The following is a 22,328-nucleotide window of genomic DNA, read 5'->3' as shown; positions in this document are numbered from 1 at the left end:
TATATAAGATGCAATAATAAATGTAAGAAAATGATACAAGTATCTATCTAAACAGACAAGTAAGAATATTTTTCCTTTCAGAAAGAAGATAAGAACAAGAGGCTCACCACGGTGGTGTCGGTGATGAGATCAGCGCGGGTGATCGACGGCGGTGAAGACGGGGACGGGGCGTGACGGACCGCTAAATCTAGACAAATCTGGAGGAAAATGGAGCTTGGAGGTCGAGCTTCGAGAGGAGAAAGTTTAAGTAGTGTGGCTCGGGCATTCCATCGAACACCTCATGTGCATAGGAGGTGAGCTAGAGCACCACAAACCCCTCCCCTCGCCGGCCAGAGAAAAATAGAGCACGGGAGTGCTCTGCTCGCGGGCGAGGGTATATATAGGCACCTCATTGGTCCCGGTTTGTGGCAAGAACCGGGACTAAAAGGGAGCCTTTGGTCCCGGTTCAGGCCACCAACCGGGACCAATAGTGGTGGGCCAGGAGCGAGGCCCATTGGTCCCGGTTCGTCCCACCAACCGGGACCAAAAGGTCCAGACTAACCGGGACCAATGGCCCACGTGGCCCGGCCGGCCCCCTGGGCTCACGAATCGGGACCAATGCCCACATTAGTCCCGGTTCTACACTGAACCGGGACTAATGGGCTGAGCCGGCCTGGACCATAGCCCTGTTTTCTACTAGTGATGGTGCGCCACTACTATGAATATTATGAATTTTTTTGCTTTTCTGATATTTGCACATGTTACAAAATACATTACAGCATAGAATATAAACCGCACAACATATAAACAGCAGATTTATCGAATACAATAGAAGATTAGTCTCCGAATACAATTCATCATATTAGTCTTCGAATTCAAAATACCGAACAAAGTTAGAACATTACAAGTCCCGAGACCGCGAGTAGCGAGTTTGTCTTCACATTACAAGACGATATCTAAACTACCATCACATAGAAGAGGGTTGCGGTCACGATGAGCATCATCGCGATGAAGCTGATCTTCATCCGGTTCCTCCTCCGCTCCCTCCTCTCTCCCGCTAGATAGCGCGCGTATCTATCTTCCACCTCCGCCGTAGTGGTGTACCCTTTGTAACTGTTACCGCTGAAACGGTGAACCTGTCTCCGACACTCTTCCCAGTCGTCGTAGACTCCAGGAAACTCACCCTTGTACATGACATACGACCGCATCTCTATGCACTAGACAAACAAAACGTTGGTAGCAATTCACAGACAATATATAAGCAATATATAAGTATGCAACAAAAGGATCGAAAGAGAAAAGCAACACATTAATAGCACGATTCATGGTCCTACTAATAAATAGCATCGATTACATATAAGTTGAACGACTGTCCAAACTAAAGAGACATACAAGTTCATTAAAGTTTAATTACAACATGAGCTAATCGATATTTCAGAACTACATGGCATCAATACTTTCGACTCGACTCAGGGACCAGAGCGTGGATGAAGCCGCCGTCTTTCGTGATGGTCATGAATGTGCGGTCGTTGACAGCCTGCATTTGTAGCGTTGTTCCTATTTCACCGTTGGATGGTTGATATTTGAGGTAGAACTGCCCCGAGGTACGAAGGACATCTTGATAGATTATTTCTGCAAACTCCGACTGGATGCGAAAGAATTCTTGTCTGATGCCCTCGTCTTGGATTGCCGACAAGCGTGCGGCCCATTCTTTGAGATTATTTGGTAGCATAAGGTGATTATGGTCCCGTATGATCGCCCTCATGTGATGGAGGGCGTAGTAGGCATCCTTCTGACTGCCAGGCGGCTGCTTGACGCAGGGGAACGTCGTTACGTGGGTGAACACGTGCTTGCCGTACCTACAAATTAGCCTCCTGAAGGTGCCTCCAGATTTGGCGTAGCCGGGGAGAGCATCATCAAGAACTTTCTTGATATTTGTGTAGTCTTTGTTCGACTGACGGTCAGAGTCGAAATACGTGGCCATGAGATATTTCGGGCTTAAGAGGATGAGTGTATAATGTGTGTCACTGCACAAAACACGAAATGTTATAAAAAAAGAACAATCGGAATGTAAGAAATCATATGTTACGGGGCGGTCAGGGGATGACTTACTCGGAAAAGTAAGGCACGAGGAAGTTATCCTTATCTGGGTTCGCCAGAATGACACCTTCTCAAGGCTGTTGTCCAAGCCATACCCACCTATGTAATGCCAGTCTTTAAAGTCCCTAAGAACATCTGTAAAGAAATCATTGACGCGATGGCGCATTTCTGATGGGGAGACGAGGAGAACCAGAGGAGGATGCATTGGATGACATGGTGAAAAATGTGTGTACCTAAAAAGCAAGGGGGAATGGGATTTTGTCATATTCACTATTTCAAATTGGCTTTGCTTGCCAAGCAGGCATGGCGTATTATTCATAACCCGGGGTCCTTGTGTGCTACTATTCTAAGGGCTAAATACTATTCTGATGGCGGTTTGTTGAATACCAAACTAAAGAGAGGATCTTCATTTACCTGGCAAAGTATAATGACATGTACGGACTCTCTAAAACGTGGCTACATTTGGCAAGTGGGGAAGGGTCAAAATAATAATATTTGGGAATATGCCTCGATCCCCAATTGTGACACAAGGAAAATTGTGACGCCCAAGGGGCGACATTGGTTATCGAAGGTGGGTGACCTGATTGATCCTGCTACGAATAGTTGGGATGCAGATATCATTAGACAAATGATGTTGCCCATTGATGTACAACATATTCTTTCAATTCCACTTTCATAATATGATATGCCAGATTTTATTGCTTGGCGCTATACAAAAAACAACATGTTCTCGGTTCGGTCTTCCTACTCTAGGGAGTGGGAATATCAGTATGGAGATAAATTAAGACATTCTAATGGGATGGGGCGAACCAAAGAAAACCCAATTTGGAGCAAGATATGAAAGTTATCTTGCCCGGCAAAAGTCAATTTTTTTATATGGCATACATTGCATGGTATACTTCCATGCCAGGTTACGCTTGAAAATAGACATATGAAGATCTCGCCCATTTGTCCTACTTTCTCGAAGGGTCTAGAAGATTCAAAGCACATGCTTTTCCTCTGTAGAAAAGCCAAGGAGGTGTGGAAAAGGCTTGGGATGGATGATATTATTGATAAAGCCTGTGAGGTCGGTCGTGCGGAACAAACGGTGTTGGAATATTTACTACTTCTACCAGACCAAGAACTGTTCATTTTGGGCCAACAAAATGTGCGCAAAATGATTACTAACAGCATGGTATCTATGGTGGGAAAGACAAATATTGCTGCATAAGGAGACAACGCAGAATGCACATCAGATCTCTATGGGGATTCTTGCTCTTACATCAAATTTCGTTAATGCATCATCCCCAGGGCTTTTCTGAAAAAAAGGGGTCGGTCCTGCCCTCCCAGGGGATTTGTAAAACATAATGTTCACACTTCTTTTGACCACGATCTCTTGAAGGGCACAATGGGAACGGTCCTGAGAAATGACAAAGGTAGGTATATCGCTTGAGGGAACGAAAAAATTGACTATTCCGCGCATGTTTTGATAGCAGAATCTTCAACTCTCAAATTTCGTCTAACACTGGCGCATAGGGCGGGATGTAATCGCCTTACTATTAACATGGACAATCTAAAGGTGATTGAAACCATGCAGGATGAAGGACGACCGTCGGGTGCGACGGCGGCAATCTTCGATGATTGTTTTCGTCATGCCTATGATTTCATTAGTACAAGATTCGTATATTGCAATAGAGAAGCAAATAAACTAGCTTATGAGCTCGCTAGATTAGCTAGATTTTTTTTCACTTGGGATTCGTTTGAGGAGTCTTTAAATGAAATTGTAATGATTCTCACAGAAGATGTACTGGTTATTTCCAATGAATAAAGGTTCCGTTTAATTTATTTTTTTTAAAAAAGAACCATCTAGCAGAAATTAAGGAAACGTGTAGAGAATTTGTCCCCATGCATCAGCAATGAGGAACTAAAAGTCTGGAGGCAGAAACCACATGCAACCATTATTGTTGTCTTCATGGCGGTAATGGTACACCCGTGACATGATCCTCCCCATCCGATGCATATTGTACCCGTTGTCCAAGAAGTACACGGCGCAACTACCAAGATCCAGACGCTTCATGCAGCGCTCGCCTTCCAAGTGTACTGAATGTCGCTTTGGGTAGTAGATGTAGTTTCTGTCCACCCCACCGCGCTGGCAGCCAACGTGAACCGCCTTAGAGCACGCGGGGCTCAGAAACAGGGCCTGCTCGCCCAAGCTCCTCACCTGCACCCACTTGTGTTGGTACGGCGCCCTCTCGTCACGTTCGGCAAGCTCATACACTCTGAAGTATGAGTGGAGGTCGCGCCACTCGCAGAACTCCACTGCGATCGCCACCTTGCCGCGCAGCTCGAATATGTGTTTGGCCTCGCACCATGACGGTTGCTCGTGCTGGATGCTCGCCTCGATGTCGGACATGATGTGGACCTTGGCGATCGTCGGTGTGCCTCCGTCTTGATTCACGACGACCTCGTACATTAACAGTTCGTTCTTGTGAGAGAGGCCATAGAGCTCACCGTTGAAGAAGGCGATGTCCACGAGCTCCCCGTATGCATGAGTGTCGCATCCATGCATGGTCCACCGTGTCGCTTCCGTGCAGCGAACCCTGCAGAGCGCGAGATTGCACCGTGCGGTGATCGTGGCGAGCATGCAGTCGCTCGACGAAGGGTCACCAGAGAAAACGACCTTCTTGATGGGACTGAAACTCGCATCGAATTCGTGTGGCCACGCGCACTCGTCCGTGCTATGCTTAACGGAGAGCGCCACCTGGATGCCGGAGAAGGGGTTCATGATCAGGAGCTGCTGCCCGTGGTCGCCGGACGAGCACGTGGCGGCTATCCAGCCGCCGTCATGGGACCCAACAAGGCGCGTGCCGGGTGACACGGCCGACGGGAGCGGGACTCGCACGGCCCTGCTGTCCTCGGGGCTGTACGCCCGTGCGACCTCATGGTCGCTGGCGGACGGCGAGGGGAGCGTCAGCAGCAGCGGGAGAGCGGGCAGCGGCGGGTGCCATGAAGCGACGGTGCACCATGACGTGCAGACGGCGGCGAAGCGCGAGCGGTCGTGCGCCGAGGAGGAGCAGCGGTAGACGGCCGCCAGGAGGTCGCCGGAAAGCTCCGACCACGGTCGCTCGACGCCCTTGCCGGCTGCCATCGATTGGTTCGTCGTGATGGTTTGTTATTGTCGTCGGCGCCTTGGCTGCCCCGTCGGAACCGCTATATATAGATACGGCCGGCGCGCGAGGTCATGACCGGACTAGATTTAGGTTAGACACACGATCGGATTTGTTTGAGAGGCCGCCACGTACTCTTTTTGAACTCAGGCCACTATGTACTACTCCTACTTTGTTCGACATCTGTTTGTAACGCTCGTCCTGATCGATCAGCGAGCATCAACATCCGAGCTCGCGAACCCCCAATGATTGTAACGCTCATCCTGAACCGAGTCTATCCGGCGCAAATCCATATGCCCGACCGAAGTTGGAGCTTGTCCGGCGCGAATTCATTGTGTCGGCGCAACCGACGATCCGATCCACCGGTGCTGGTCAATCGATGCATGCAGCCATTTTTATTTATTATTCCACCAAGGTCTAACAAGAACATACATCAACCCATCCGAAGGCACAACTCACATCTACAAAACTCGATAATATGAAGTGCTCTCACTCCTCATATTTAAATCGGTGTCGTCGCTGATCCATCCACATAACATATCAGAACGACCAGCCAGTGCAACAGACCTAAAGCGTACACCACATCCACACATATTAGACGCCGCCATCATCATCGGACCGGTGACCCATCTTCAGGAGAGATACCATCATCTTTGCCAGTCCGTCCATCCGTCGACGCCACCACAGCGCCCAACGAGGCCACCGCCCTACGCTCGTCCATCCTGACGCAAAGATTCTGGAAGATCTGTCGTGCGTAGCACCTGCTGACCAGGCATGGGACAGCATAGCACCTATCGGCTAGGCATGACTTGACATCTCCACCGAAGCTCTGTGCATGACGAAGCCGCTCTACTGTTGGCGCCGCCTCGATGCGCAGCGCCGCTTCTTCTTCCTTGTGCTACCTCGCACAACTCTCTTCTCTCATGGTTTCTCTCAAGAACACAAGAACCCGCACACACGCACACAACCAAGAAACATGACCAGTGGCTTTGCCCAGAACACTTCCTTGGTCACACGTGAGACTACATTGTTTTTCTGCCCTCTGGGCCTCATTCATCAATGCAACATATATATACACAAAGGTTAGGCACTCATGCCATGCAGCCCACGGCTCTACCTAGACACACTACTCCACTAAACTCTCCATGCACTAACCACTAGCTAACACACCGGCCTCTAACTTGACTCGGCTGCTCATTCAACATGCACGGCTCAATTAACTAGCCCACTAACCAACTAACTCCATGGACTACATGCATGCCCGCGTACACCGCTCGAGTAGCTCCTTCTCAGCAGCGCACGCCGCGCTCATACGCGGACAACGCGGCCGGCGTCCAACAGATCACCAACGGCCTCTGACTCAACCTTCACCTACACGACGGACACGAGCATGAGCCTGGCTCACGCGCCATCGCGACACACATATGGCATGGCTTGCCGCTAACATCTACTTTCCGCTTCTGTCTTCCAGTGCTGCTCCACAAACGTTGCTCCCAAGAGAGAAACGACACCGCAGTAGCGCCATCGTCCAATCTGGAAGATCAGATCCTAATATTTCCCCGAAGCAGAACGAGTGGGTGACAGTCGTTGCACGATGATGCCTTCATCGAGGTAACGACAGATAACACCGCCATCGCCTGCCATCGGTTCAGTTTTCACCGGCAACTATGCCTTGCCGACTCGCAGTCGAAACTAGATGACGGATCTCGAGATCTGATCATCCAGTCTCAGGCCGACCACCTCCGACCGAGGATATGGCCACCACCGCCTGCTGCACCTGCCAGATCAGATCTGACCGGAGATGCCGCGAAGCAGCCCAGCAGGCCCTCCATGCCGCCGCCGACCCGAAGCCGGATGACATGCCTCCATAGCATAAGTCGCCACCGCCTGAACCAGGTAAGCCGCCGCCCGCCGTCGGCCGTGACCTGGCTGCCCAACGCGCCGTAGTCGCCGTCGCCAGTGACACGGCCAGCCACTGCCGCCGCCAGATCTACCGTGCCTCCACATGCAGAACGGCTCGGCATCACCCGTGAGACGCGGGAGAGAGGAAGATCCCCGCCACCGCCGTCGGCCCCTGGGCGCATCCTGCCGGCGTCCTCCGATGGCGACGGGGTAAGGGAAGGTGGATTCGGCCCTGACGGCGGCTAGGGCTGGGGAACCGCCGAAGTCGCCCAAGCGGGAGCGCCGCGGGGCTCGGGTGAAATCTTAAAATTTGGTATGGGCTACTAAAAAAACTGCCATTAATGGATGCCATTCCGATTTGAGCTACTAAAGAAAACCTGACATTCATCCCTCCTCTAGTACAGCCATCTTTTGAGAGTCTGGACGAACAATATTTTAGTGGGTGCGGCCAAACTATTTGTCTTCTTCACCTACAAATCAACGCATGATAACTGGCCCAATGAGAACAGCCAACATGAGGCCCTCCTGCCAAAGTCGAGATAGCCGCTCAATCCGACGTTGATACCCCCAGCAAATGACCAACATCTCGCGGTTAATGGGTTTAATGAGAGGGGTCTGGACAAAAAGAAGATGTAATTCGCTAGCTCACAGAACCTTCGATGGTCATGGTACTAATTGACTGGTGGGCCAATGAAGTCAGATATGTTATCACAGTGCGCATTTGTTTTCAGATGCCTCTCAATCCAAATCCAAGCTAGTTGGCTCCAGTATGCATGAAGAGATCGAAAGGCCATGCGAAGGATCAGTGAGGTAGCTATGTTCAGGTTCACTCATGCTTGTGATGCCTGATGCAACACTCAAAGAAATATATAGTTGTTCTCTGGTAGATTCTCAGAGCAACCCCATCATTTTGTAATTTATAGAGCTGCACTATTTCCTGTGTTTCATTAAGTCACACACACCTACCAATAATTTATCAAAGAAGTCACGAGGATTTGATGCTTTCCCATGTTTCATTAACTTGTTTGCTTGGAGGTGATTAGAGCAAGGGATTGAAAATTTAGACATTTCAAGATATAAATTCACTAATTCAGAAGTCATTAGGGTGCGCCTTAGATGTTGGTTGCCTCTCATTCTTACTCAGCTAGCGCCAACATGGATGGGGAGATAATTAAAAAGGCATTGCCAGCGCATGGCCATGTTGACAATGTTCTATTTCGCACTATGCCTGCCATGCATGATGCATCACTAAAACAACTCCCATAGTTGCTATTCGCTAGGTTCTCATAGAAAATCCATCATTTGTGACTTAAAGAGCTACACTATTGCTAGTGTTTTGTTAATGCACGCTGACCAATAATGAAGATTTGGCACATCCCACTATAGCTTGTTTGGTTTGAGGGAATTAAAATTCCAGGGCCTATAGGTATCAATACTGCATTCTTCCAGTTCTGACTTGAATTTTATTTTGCTTTACATACGGTCATACCTGTCATGTCTTTGATCGGCCTCTCTAACTCATCCCCAATAAAAGGCGTTAGAGGAGGATAAATTCACATTTTCTCCTCTAAAGTGCACCTAACCGAATTATAATAACAGTTAGTGGAGAATATTTTTTCCACGGCGGCCGTGACCCTTAAAATATACTCGGCTGCCCACTCATAGAGTAAAATTCCCGACACCCCAACTCTCCTCCTGTTCCATTCCGCCTCTGTGAAAGCCCCGCCGGTGTGCCTCGGTCCCACTCCCATCCACTAAGGCGCCGCTCCACCGCCAAAAATGGCCGGATCCAACTGCCGCTGCTACACACCGCCGATTAGAAGCGTGGATCCGTACCGCCATGCGCAATCTCGACCCATGGCCGCGACACATCTTCTTCCTCGCACGGTGGAGATTCCCGCTTGCCCGGCCTCCCAGCGCTGTTGCCACCGCACAAAAATACCTCGCCGTGCGACAGTGTCGGTGGGGGACGTGGGTCGGTTAGATCACCGACCGCGAAACACATGAGAAGATTTGGACTGGATATTTCATCTCGACGGTGCAGACCGTGTAGTAATATGACACAATGTTAGTGTGCCTCCATGGCACTAACGCATAGTGCAACTTCCCCAATGGCCTACTGCAGTAAGCCCTCGTCGACCCCGAGGTGGCCGCCATATGGGAGATGGGGGAAGACCAGGAGGCCCGCAAGCGCCTCGAGGCGGAGCAAGTCGACAAGGCGTAGCGGAGCTCTGCAGCCTATACCAGGAGCACATCGAGGAGTGCCGGTTGTACGAGATCTACAAGTCCGAGGAGACATACTAGTGAGTAGTACCTGCACACACAAAACCAAATACCTACACCAACACTGCTGCAAGAGGTTTGACAATCCCCTTGTACTCATTAATGTAAGGATCAAATCTCGTATAGGTAGAAGAATAAATTGTAAAACAAAAATAAAAATAATGAATTTCAGCAAGGTATTTTTGGATTTTAAGGTATGATAAAGGTAAACCCAGGGGCATAGTTTTCACTAGAGTTTTCTCTCTTGAATGCAATGCATATGGTGGGTAAACAAATTACTGACGATTGATAGAAAAAACACATATTTATGAGAGATTCGTTGACATTGATCACACATATAGGCATCACGTATGTGACAAGTAGACCGACTCCTGCATGCATGTACTACAATTACTCCATCAATCGACCGCTATCCAGCATGCATATATGGTATTAAGTTCATAAAATACAGAGTAACGCCTTGAGTGAAATGACATGATGTAAACAAAGTAAACTCAATTAATATGAATAGACCCCATCATTTTATCCTGAATGACAACAATACAAATATGTGTCTTGTCCTTTTTTCTCACTGAGATATAGAACACTACAAGATTGATCCCACTACAAAGCACCTCTCCCACCGAAGAAAAATCAGTTTAGTTGGCCAAACTAAATGGATAGATCGGAGAGAAATAGAAAGCTATCATAATCATGCATAATAAAGTTCAGAAAAGACTCAATTACTTTCAATAAATAATCTGATCATGAATCCACGATTCATCGGATCCCAACAAATAGACCGTGAAAGAAGATTACATCGGATAGAACTCAAAGAAGATCGAGGAACACATGATATTAAAGATCAAAGAGAAAGATTAAGCAATCTAACTACTACCTATGGACCCGTAGGTCTGTGGTGAACTACTCACGCATCGTCGGAAGGTAGCAAGGTTGATGAAGGAGCCCTCCGTGATTGATTTTTCCTCCGATAGAGTACCGGAAAAGTCCTCCAGATGGGATCATGGAAGAACAGAGACTTCCAGTGGCAGAAAAAGTGTTTCGGGCTCCCCTTTGGTGTTTTTGGAACTTCTGGGAATTTATAGAGTCGAAGTTAAATCAAATGGAATTACGAGGGGCCCATGTGCTTAGGGGCACGCCTACCCCCTAGGCCGCGCCCTGTGAACTTGTCGCTCTCTCGTATATCTTCTAGTCTCCTCCCGAAGCTTCTAGGGTCCCTTTTGGTCTAGAAAAAACCACCCTAAAGTTTAATCGTGTTTCGAGTTTGTTTGATGTTGATTTTCTTAAAAACCAAAAACAAGCAAAAAAACAACAACTGACACTGCGCACTGGGTTAATAGGTTAGTCCCAAAAATGATATAAAGTAGCATAAAATGCACATAAAATACCCAAGATTGATAATATAGTAGCATGAAACAATAAAAAAATATAGATACCTTGGAGATGTATCATAGGGCAGGGCAGTTGTGGCATTGTGGGAGCACATGACCGGGAGAGGTTGATGGACGAGAGTGCTAGCAAGTAGTTTTTTCTTAAGTTTTTATGCAATCTAATTTAAATTTCGTTTAAGCTATGTAAAATACTTTATGCAACTGGTCGAATCAAGTTTGATGAAGTTGTTTGAATAAACATTGCACCAAGTTTATGTTCAATTTTTTTAAGGATTTAAGTTAGAAAGAACACTTTTTTAGGGGAGCAAATATACTCCTCTAAATAATACGCGGCTGTTTGCTCCTCTAAATTATAATAGATTGGTTAGAGATGCTCGAACTAGTTTTTACTTGATCCCTGTTAGCATATGAAGTTATATGGTTACTCATGCGATGGGTAAATAAGAACAGCATTGAAAAATTCGTTGTGCAGCTGAATTACACTACGAGAAGCTGGTAGTTTACAGCTCTGGGAAATGAATGTGGAATGCTTTCTTCTGACAATTGCATTAGGACGTGACAGTTGAGCTCTACAAAGTCATATGTACATAATCGAACTTATTGCATGTGTGAAGTTGTAAAACCAATATTACATGAATACTTGATTTTATTATGTACGCATCTTAAGAAGCTAGTTAAAAAAACAGGCTTGTGATCTCGTGAGAATTGAGTATTTGTTGTTCAATGGGAATTGGCTAGCCCTAGAGGTGAGGCGGACCCAATGGAGCTGTTGCAGATTAGGAGTTTCTCAACTGAGCTGTGGTGCCCCGGATATGCGTAGTCGAGAAGGCTATAGCGGTGTGTGCATGATCAGCAGCAGTGTGCCAGCAATCTAGGGTGACTCAGGGAAGTAGATCAAGTAAAATTCCACCCGTACATTACAACTGTAATTTTCTAAACTACCCTTCCACAAAAAGTGCCAAATAGAGATATTACTCCTACTAATCACAAGGAAGGTACAAGAGCACCCTAAAAACTGTAAAGCTCATAGGTACACAGCTGTTGAGCTTGTCTGCACACCACCGTTGAGGTTGTGTCTGCACGGCACTTTTGCATCTTGTGTACATCGAGACGGGTGTTGTGTAGGCCGTCCGATAGTGTAACCATCCACGACACATATGAGTTCAACGTGGGCCGACCGACATTGTAACCATCGAGGAGACAAGCGACTTATATATGTTTGACGACACATAGTACTAGCAAACCCATATGTGTCTGGCTTACCATATGTTGATGTGCGCTAAATCCCTCATGCCTCCCAAGCCCTAATAATCCAATAAACATAATGTGATAGAACCACCCACATCATTTCAAAGGATGGCCTCTTTGACGTTAGTATAAGCAAGTATTAACAGTCAACTCGATTGACGGATTTAATTAAGAACTAGAGATAACAGGCATATATTCATGGTCTTGCAATTTGAATCCCACTCCCACCGGAAGTTGTCTGCCTCCTTCTCGATTTGATTTTGTGCATATATATGAGCATCAACTAACTAGTAAGCTGTAGTAGCGGTAGTTGGGACCAATCAAACTTCTTTACTACTACCTCCGTTCCTAAATATTTATCTTTCTAGACATTTCAAATGGACTACATACGAAGCGAAATGTAGAAGAAAAATGAGTGAATCTACACTCTAAACTATGTCGACATACATCCATATGTTGTAGTCCATTTGAAATATCAAGAAAGACAAATATTTGGGAACAGAGGGAGTACAACACATGGGCCTGGTTTCTCGAGTCGGCTGCAACTACATACAATGCAGCTAGTATATTAGCGCCACATGCTCGTGCAGAGCTCCACATGTCTATGTCTAATTGTTGCATGCATCTCTTTACATACAATGTTTTGGGTATATTTAATCTGGAATTCCGAGAAAGTATGAACTCTCTCCGGTTCATTTTATTCTGCATATAAGTTTTGTTTAAAGTCAAAGTATCTCTACTTTTACTATACTTATAGAAAAAAGTATCAACATTCACAATGCCAAATCTATATTGTTAGATTCGCTATGAAATGTAGTTTCATAGTACATATATTTGATATTATAGATGTTGATATTTTTAATATAAATTTGGTCAAACTTTGGAAATTTTGACTTGATACAAATCTAATACGCAGATTGAAAATGTCCGGAGGGCGTACTATAAGCAACTAGTATCATCCCCATACTAACACATAAGAAAGTCCTGATAAGAAGAACCCATTAAAATTCTAAATTCCAGTCCATACAGATGTTTTCTCTACAGAGCAACATCAAGCACTAGGAGCAGGGTGTCATATGGTCTCTGCATCATCTGAATGACAATGCTTTTCCAGATCAAAAATGCTCATGGTCTCATACATTTTTCATCAAAATGAACAACAGTGTCACAATGTTATGAATTCGCCAAAGATGGAGCACGTGACGGTGCTCAAGACTCTTTGGTTTATTTGGCACGTTCGCAATGATCTGACACACGGGGAACCTGCTCCACAAAGGCATAAGCAGAAGTGTTGTGTACACGTATCAAACAGTTTTCTCTTGGGAACCTAGTGAAGGAGGAGATGGTCCTTGCTGATTAGCCCGTGCCACATGTTTCTCCAATAGGTCTCAGCTCATTGCAGATTACAGGGATCTAGAGTCCATGTTAAGTTGGCTGGCCATGAGCTGGTTGTTGATCACGTAGAAGAGGCTGCTAATCACTTGGCTGATGGAAACATGTGGTGTGTTGGTCAGCGTGAGAAGCGGTGGGCCCTGCAAAGGAAAGACAGGGATGTGGACAAATCCGCTAGCTGAAAGAACCTCTTCTTGTCATGTTACCAATTGACCAGCCGGTCTATATATGATGTCACCTATGTTATCAAAGTGCGCATTCGCTTCGAGTTGCCTCTCAATCCTAATCCTAGCTAGTTAGCTACATAAAAATCAGGGCACATAAACATAATCCCCCACGATTAACAAATATGTGCTTGAAAGCACATAAAAATCAGGCCAAAAATCATATTATTTTCCCTTTCTCGGGTAGCACAGTTCTGCTTCTGGCGGAAGCAAAATTTGTGCTTCTCATGGAAGCACAAAAAACTTCATGCAATTTTTTCGTGAATTTTTCCCTTTCACCAGAAGCATAGCTCATGAAAATAAATTTGTACCTCTAGGAGGAGAAAATATGTACTTCTCGTTAAAAAATCATGATTTTTTTCCTTTTCCGTGATGCAAAGTTGTACTTCGCACGAGAGTAAATTTGTGCTTACCGTGGAAGAAAACATTTCGCACAAAAAAAGTTCGCAAATTTTTTCCCTTTCCGAGAAGCACAGCTTCAAATCACGAAAGAAAATATTGTTATTATTTTCTTTCCTGACAAGCACACGGAAGCAAATATGTTCTTCCATGAATAGGAAATTCGTGTTTCTCGTGAAAGCACACAAAACTTCATGCAAGATAAACTTGTAATTTTTTCCTTTCTCAAGAAGCGCAATTATTCTCACGGAAGCAAATATGTGTCTTGACGAGAAGCAAATTTGTGCTTCTCGTGGAAGCACACAAAATATTCGCACATATTTTTTCTTGAATTTAATTTTGCCCCTTTCTAGAGAAGCATGACTCGTGGAAACATATATGTGCCTCCAGGGGAAGCGCTATGCTTCTCTAGTAAGCAAGTATGTGCCTCCAGGAGACCCAAAAAAAAGATTCACCCAAAAAAAAATCATGATTGTTTTTCACTTTTCAGGATGCACAATTGTGCTTCTTGTGGAAGCAAATATGTGCCTGAAAAAAAGCGTAATTTTTTTCTCCAAAACCGAGGAAAAACCAAGATTAAACCAAAAGCCCGAGAACCCATCGAAAACCTGAAAACGCGTACCGGAAAATGAAAAACGAAATCCAGAGGGAGCGTCTAGCACGCGACAAGTGGCGATGACTGTACGCATCACTTTGGCTTGCTCTCAGGCAACAAAAGTGAACCTGGCGGGGCTCCCAGAAAGGGTACCATTGAGTAGGTTGCTCTCCCTATTTGATGCTCTACATACTTGAAAGAGGAGCAGCACGCGACCCCTGCTCCCCCGCGCCCAATTGGGCCTGCACATGTGCGGGGTGTGATGGGAAGGCCCCTGTTTTTTCATATCATTTTCCCCTTTTTATGCTTCATTTTTTTGCTTCGCTTTTTATGTCTGCATACTTCTTCTATAAATAACTGAGTACTTCAAAAGAAGTTACAAATTTAGAACCTATGTGCATTTTGAAAGAAATGTTGAAGAAATCCTCAGATGTTCATGGATTTAAAAAATGTTCATCATTTAACAACAAATATTTCCAATTTTTAAATATGCTCACGATTAAATAAAAATCTAGTGGATACCAAATAATGTTCAGGAGTATGAAGAAAATGTTCGCATATTCACGAAATGACCCTAAATTTGACCATATGTTCGTGATGAAAAAAATCTCATCGATATAAATTTTCCGTTTACTTAAAAAATGTTTTTAAATTTAAAATATTATTAAAAAAATTCATAAACTGTTCAACGATTCAAAAAATGTTTGTGGATTCAAGAAATTTTCACGATTTTAAAAACATTGTTCACCATGTCAAAATAATTGCTGGGTAATTTGTAGAAAAGCAAGGAGAATTTCACAATTTCGAAAAAAATGTTAATTTGTAAAAAATGTTTTTGAATTCCAAAAAATAGAATTAAATAAATGTTGAAAATTAGTGAAAAATGTTTCTGAATTTGAAAAATGTTAATGATTTCATAAACATGTTCACAACTTTATTAAATTTTAAACATTTAGGAAAATGATCACGAAATAGAAAACATGTTCACCAGAATGAAGAAAAGGGTAATAAAAAAGGATAACTAAAATTAATAAAAAACTAACAATCAGAATATGAAAAGAACTAAAAGCTCTAAAAAAGGAAAGGGAAAATAACACCGTTTAAAATACAGTGGGAAATAAAGTCTGGATTTTATTATCCCAATGCTCAAAGATTCTGGAACTCAGAGATTTCTTTGCTATACCGTCAACAGAGTACTGGCTAAACATATATAAATAAATGTTTAACATGTATTTAAAAATGTTGATACGATGAAAAATAAATATTTGTGACATCTTAATATTTTCACACATTTCATAAAAATTTATGAGACGTTATAAAAAATGTACACAATCTATTTCGAAAAAGTGAAACGTATATTAAATAAAAGTTTCAGGCCTATGTGAAAAATGCACAATGTTTATGAAAAAAGTAGACATCAAACATGTATTTGAAAGAGATGGTAAGCAGTGTATTTAATAATTCTAATCTTGCATTACAAAATGTTAAACATGTTCTTTATGTATATGAAAACTGTAGACATAAGAACAATTATTAAAAAAATTATTAATTATTTTTTTCCAAATGTGTAAGATGTACAATAATAATATTTCGCATGTACAATAAAAATTTACATAGACAACCAAGAAAAAAACGATACAAAAAACACATAGAAAAAAAAGATAGACAAAAAGGTTCCAAAACCGAAGAAAATGATGAAAACCAATTAAACAAACACACTTCAAAAAGATAGTAAAAACCCAATTAAGAAGAACAAGAAATAAATAAACCTGAAGTGAATCATTGAAAATGGAAGAAAGAGGCAAAGAAACCCAAAGAAAAAAAAAGAATGAAAAGAAAAAGCAGTGAAACCAAGAAGAAACAAAGAAAATCAAGGGAAAAATGAAGGAAAAAAGAAAGGGAAAACTATTGAAAAACAGAGACAACAAAACTAATAACGAAGAAAAAAGAAAAACCAGAAGAAAACAAATAAAAGAAGAAAACCGGTGGAAAAAAAGAATCAAGGAAAAAAACAACAGAAAAAATTAGATTTTTTTTAAAAGAAAAGCAGACTTGCGTTGAGCGAACCTAACAGTGAGCGAATCCTAGCTAATGGGCTGGTTAGATTTAGCTCTCGCGACCACTGACAACAAAATCCATCTGCTTCATTTATCGGTGGTAAAATCTCTTCATCTCATCCCACCATAGGCTTGGCTTGATCAAGAGAATTGGCATGGGAGTGATTGAACAGATTGATTTGATAGGAAAGCTGCCACTCTGAAATTCGCCGCCGAACAGAGTCTACGAAGAACATCCGCTCAAAATAGGCTTTCACTAAACTTTATAAATAAAGTCATACGGCTGAACGATACAAGGTGTTGAGATAAATCTCTTAAAAGCTGATCATATATGACTTGATTTGTTTTATTTGATATGTGGGTGGTTTAGATCTCGGAAATCTTTTTTTGTTTGTTTTTTACCCATTCCATTTAGTGAGGAGACCAATGTATGTGAAGAACCCTCGACTTAAATATGAAAGGTGAGCTACGAATAAGACCGTCTCCAACTGGTTAGAGCATCTCTAGCGGACTCTGTATAATGCCGACCCGCAAAACTTGTTTACAGTTCGCTGCAAATCGGATTTGCGGGGCAAATTCGTGCGCTACAGATCAGACCCCGTATATGAAACTATAAAATTTTAAAAAAGCATTCGCGGGAGAAACTTGCAGCGACATTGATCATACATAGTTCGTCATCATACTACACTGATCATACATAGTTCATCTACATTGTACTACTAGGGGGTGGGAATCTGCGGGCCGTGTAGCGTACCCGAGCCTACACTACAAAAATCAACGGGCTCATGGCGGCGGCGACGCGGTGGAGGAGCCAGAGGAGCCCAGTCCTTGTCGGAGTCGAAGTCGATGAAGACCTTGGCTTGCTCGGCCTTCATGATGCGCAGGTCCGCCTCCTTGAATGCGTGCGCCAGCGACGCCGCGATGCCCTGCTCGAGGAAGATCCGCTCGTAGTCGAGCTCATAGCGGCGGAGTGTGTCAGCCACCTCCTCCTCCTCCCTCGCTGAGCGCTCCATGATGATGCGCTCTAGGTGCTCCTCCTGCCCCGGGGGGAGGTAGTCCTCGGGGCCGATAACTCCTTTACGCGGCGGTGCGGCGGCCTCGAGCTTGATGGCGAGCAGCCCGAGCTCCTCCGGCTCTCTCTTGACCGGAGTGAGCCGCGAGCTCGAGGCGCCTGCGGACGAGCTCCCCGCGGCAAAGGAGCCGGGGGAGGCGTGGCGGCGGACCGCGAGCTCGTGGCGTTCAAACGCCGCCGGCGGCCGGCTCCCGTGGTTGAGCCACCTCCGCACGCCCCGCTTGCATGCCTGCGGCGGCGGCGGCACTTCGCGTCATCCTCGTAGCCATCCACGGCTTTTTAAGGCTCGCCAGCGATGAGAAATTGGGGCGGAGTAGGAGGGTTTGACCCGTATCCGAGCGGTGAAACCGCATATATAGCGGTGGAGAGGGAGTTTTTCTGGACCACGGTAAATTTTTTACAGGACAGGCCCGTGATACGATGTCTATTCTGGCCAGAAAAACGGGTAGAACCCATATACTCTCCGGAATTATACGGGTTCGGTCCTTTTACGGAGTCTACTAGAGATGCTCTTAGGTGTGTGAGGGGAGCTCCTGCGTTTTAGATCTGAACAAAGTTTCTTTTTACCATTTTTTCCTACCCGTGAGGTTTGTTAGGGGAGCTATGGCGTTTTAGATCTCGAAAAAGATTTTTTTATCCCTTTTCAAACTTGTGTGGTATGCGAGGGGAAGAATGTGAAGAACCGTCAAGTCGAAATTACCGAAAAAGGCTTTCACCCCGCTTTATATATAAAGCAACGACTAAGAACAACCCGATACAAACGCACGCCACCACAACACACGCACACACCGAAGTCAAAATACTAGGCGCTGAGCGCAGCAACACCACCCCAAGCACTACAAGAGCAGCCGGTTCCTCGACCATGAACACGCCACCGCGAAGAGATGAAGCCGCATATGACGAACCGTGGGCTCCAAGGCGGTGCATTCAAGAAGGATACGACACCGGAGCGCCGCCACCGTCCGACCCGAGGGTCAGAGTTTCCCGTAGAGCAACACGATGGGCAATGAAGGTCGCGACGACGCCTTCAAGAAGGGAATGAGCTTCGCCGCCGCCGGTCCGTCCGTACATGGAACAGGTTTTCACCCCGGCCAATACTCACCGCCACCAAACGCCGCACCCCGGCGAACATGCTGTTGGGGAACGTAGCATAAATTCAAAATTTTCCTACGTGTCACCAAGATCTATCTATGGAGTCATCTAGCAACGAGGGAGGAGTGGATCTACATACCCTTGTAGATCGCGCACGGAAGCGTTCAAGAGAACGGGGTTGATGGAGTCGTACTCGTCGTGATCCAAATCACCGATGATCCTAGCGCCGAACGGACGGCACCTCCGCGTTCAACACACGTACAGAGCAGTGACGTCTCCTCCGTCTTGATCCAGCAAGGGGGGAGGAGAGGTTGATGGAGATCCAACAGCACGACGGCGTGATGGTGGAAGTAGCGGGATTCCAACAGGGCTTCGCCAAGCGCTGCGGGAGGAGGGAGATGTGTCATGGGAGGGAGAGGGAGGCGCCAGGGCTTAGGTATGGTTGCCCTCCCTTCCCCCCACTATATATAGGGCCAAGGGAGAGGGGGGAGGCGCAGCCTTGGCCCTTCCTCCAAGGAAGGGTGCGGCCAGGGAGGAGTCCCTCCTCCCCAAGGCACCTCGGAGGTGCCTTCCCCCCTTAGGACTCTTCCTTTTCCTCTTCTCTTGGCGCATGGGCCTCTTGGGGCTGGTGCCCTTGGCCCATATAGGCCAAGGCGCACCCCCTACAGCCCATGTGGCCCCCCGGGGCAGGTGGCCCCACCCGGTGGACCCCCGGGACCCTTCCGGTGGTCCCGGTACAATACCGGTGACCCCGAAACTTGTCCCGATGGCCGAAATAGCACTTCCTATATATAATTCTTTACCTCCGGACCATTCCGGAACTCCTCGTGATGTCCGGGATCTCATCTGGGACTCCAAACAACTTTCAGGTTACCGCATACTAATATCTCTATAACCCTAGCGTCACCGAACCTTAAGTGTGTAGACCCTACGGGTTCGGGAGACATGCAGACATGACCGAGATGACTCTCCGGTCAATAACCAACAGCGGGATCTGGATACCCATGTTGGCTCCCACATGTTCCATGATGATCTCATCGGATGAACCACGATGTCAAGGACTTAATCAATCCCGTATACAATTCCCTTTGTCTAGCGGTACGATACTTGCTTGAGATTCGATCGTCGGTATCCCGATACCTTGTTCAATCTCGTTACCGGCAAGTCTCTTTACTCGTTCCGTAACACACCATCCCGTGATCAACTCCTTGATCACATTGTGCACATTATGATGATGTCCTACCGAGTGGGCCCAGAGATACCTCTCCGCCACACGGAGTGACAAATCCCAGTCTCGATTCGTGCCAACCCAACAGACACTTTCGGAGATACCCGTAGTGTACCTTTATAGCCACCCAGTTACGTTGTAACGTTTGGCACACCCAAAGCACTCCTACGGTATCCGGGAGTTGCACAATCTCATGGTCTAAGGAAATGATACTTGACATTAGAAAAGCTTTAGCATACGAACTACGCGATCTTGTGCTATGCTTAGGATTGGGTCTTGTCCATCACATCATTCTCCTAATGATGTGATCCCGTTATCAACGACATCCAATGTCCATGGTCAGGAAACCGTAACCATCTATTGATCAACGAGCTAGTCAACTAGAGGCTTACTAGGGACATGGTGTTGTCTATGTATCCACACATGTATCTGAGTTTCCTATCAATACAATTCTAGCATGGATAATAAACGATTATCATGAACAAGGAAATATAATAATAATCAATTTATTATTGCCTTTAGGGCATATTTCCAACAGTCTCCCACTTGCACTAGAGTCAATAATCCAGTTCACATCGCTATGTGACTAACACTCAAGGTCACATCCCCATGTGACTAGCACCCAAAGAGTTTACTAGAGTCAATAATCTAGTTCACATTACCATGTGATTAACACTCGATGAGTTCTGGGTTTGATCATGTTATGCTTGTGAGAGATGTTATAGTCAACGGGTCTGAATCTTTCAGATCCGTATGTACTTTGCAAATCTCTATGTCATCTTGTAGATGCAGCTACTACGCTATATTTGGAGCCATTTCAAATAACTGTTCTACATGGAGCTATTCTAAATTGTTGCTCCATTATACGTATCCGGTATCTCTACTCAGAGCTATCCGGATAGGTGTTAAGCTTGCATCGACGTAACTCTTTACGTCGAACTCTTTATCACCTCCATAACCGAGAAACATATCCTTAAGGATAATTTAGACCGCTATCTGGTGATCTACTCCTAGATTACCTTTGTACCCTCTTGCCAGATATGTGGCAAGACACACATCAGGTGCGGTACTCAGCATGGCATACCGTATAGAGCCTATGACAAAAGCATAGGGGACGACCTTCGTCCTTCCTCTTTCTTCTGCCATGGTCGAGCTTTAAGTCTTAACTTCATACCTTACAACTCAGGCAAGAACTCCTTCTTTGACTGGTCCATCTTGAACACCTTCAAGATCATGTCAAGGTATGTGCTCATTTGAAAGTACCATTAAGCGTCTATCCTTATAGATCTTGATGCTCAACGTTCAAGTAGCTTAATCCAGGCTTTCCATTAAAAACACTTTTCAAATAAACTCTGCATGCTTTCTAGAAATTCTACATCATTTCCGATCAACAATATGTCAACAACATACATTCATCAGAAATTCTATAGTGCTCCCACTCACTTCTTTGGAAATACAAGTTTCTCATAAACTTTGTATAAACCCAAAACCTTTGATCATCTCATCAAAGCGTACATTCCAACTCCGAGATGCTTACTCCAGTCCCTAGAAGGATTGCTGGAGCTTTGCATACTTATTAGCATCTTTCAGGATTGACAAAACCTTCCGGTTGTATCACATACAACCTTTCCTCAAAAAAATTATCGAGGAAACAATGTTTTGACATCCTATGTGCAAGATTTCATAAATAATGCAGTAATCGCTAATATAATTCCAACAGACTCTTAGCATCGCTACGAGTGAGAAAGTCTCATCGTAGTCAATTCCTTGAACTTGTCGGAAAACATCTTAACGACAAGTCGAGCTTTCTTAATGGTGACATTTACCATCATTGTTCGTCTTCCTTTTAAAATCCATCTGTACTCAACAGCCTCACGACCATCGAGCTGTTCTGTCAAAGTCTACACTTTGTTTTCATACATGGATCCTCTCTCGGAGTTTATGGCCTCGAGCCATTTATCAGAATCCGGGCCCACCATCGCTTCTCCATAGCTCGTAGGTTCATTGTTGTCTAGCAACATGACTTCCAAGACAGGATTACGTACCACTCTGAAGTAGTACGCATCCTTGTCATCCCACGAGGTTTGGTAGTGACTTGATCTGAAGTTTCATGATCACTATCATAAGCTTCCACTTCAATTGGTGTAGGTGCCACAGGAACAACTTCCTGTGCTCTGCCACACACTAGTTGAAGAGACGGTTTAATAACCTCATCTAGTC

General features: G+C 45.1%; 1 protein-coding gene across 1 annotated transcript; it reads right to left on the bottom strand.

Annotated features, from left to right (window-relative positions):
• Positions 1–3,982: 3,982 nt before the first annotated feature.
• On the bottom strand, positions 3,983–5,206 carry LOC147963201 (uncharacterized). Its single transcript, XM_087529509.1, has one exon. The coding sequence runs from the start codon at positions 5,204–5,206 to the stop codon at positions 3,983–3,985; it is 1,224 nt and encodes a 407-aa protein (XP_087385635.1).
• Between the last annotated feature and the right edge of the window lie 17,122 nt (positions 5,207–22,328).

The sequence above is a fragment of the Triticum urartu genome, chromosome 6A (assembly GCF_056163025.1).
Source record: "Triticum urartu cultivar PI428250 chromosome 6A, HENAU_Tu73, whole genome shotgun sequence".
Lineage (NCBI taxonomy): Eukaryota > Viridiplantae > Streptophyta > Magnoliopsida > Poales > Poaceae > Triticum > Triticum urartu.
The sequence above is the reverse complement of the archived record's forward strand: the minus strand, read 5'-3'. Positions and strand labels throughout refer to the sequence as shown.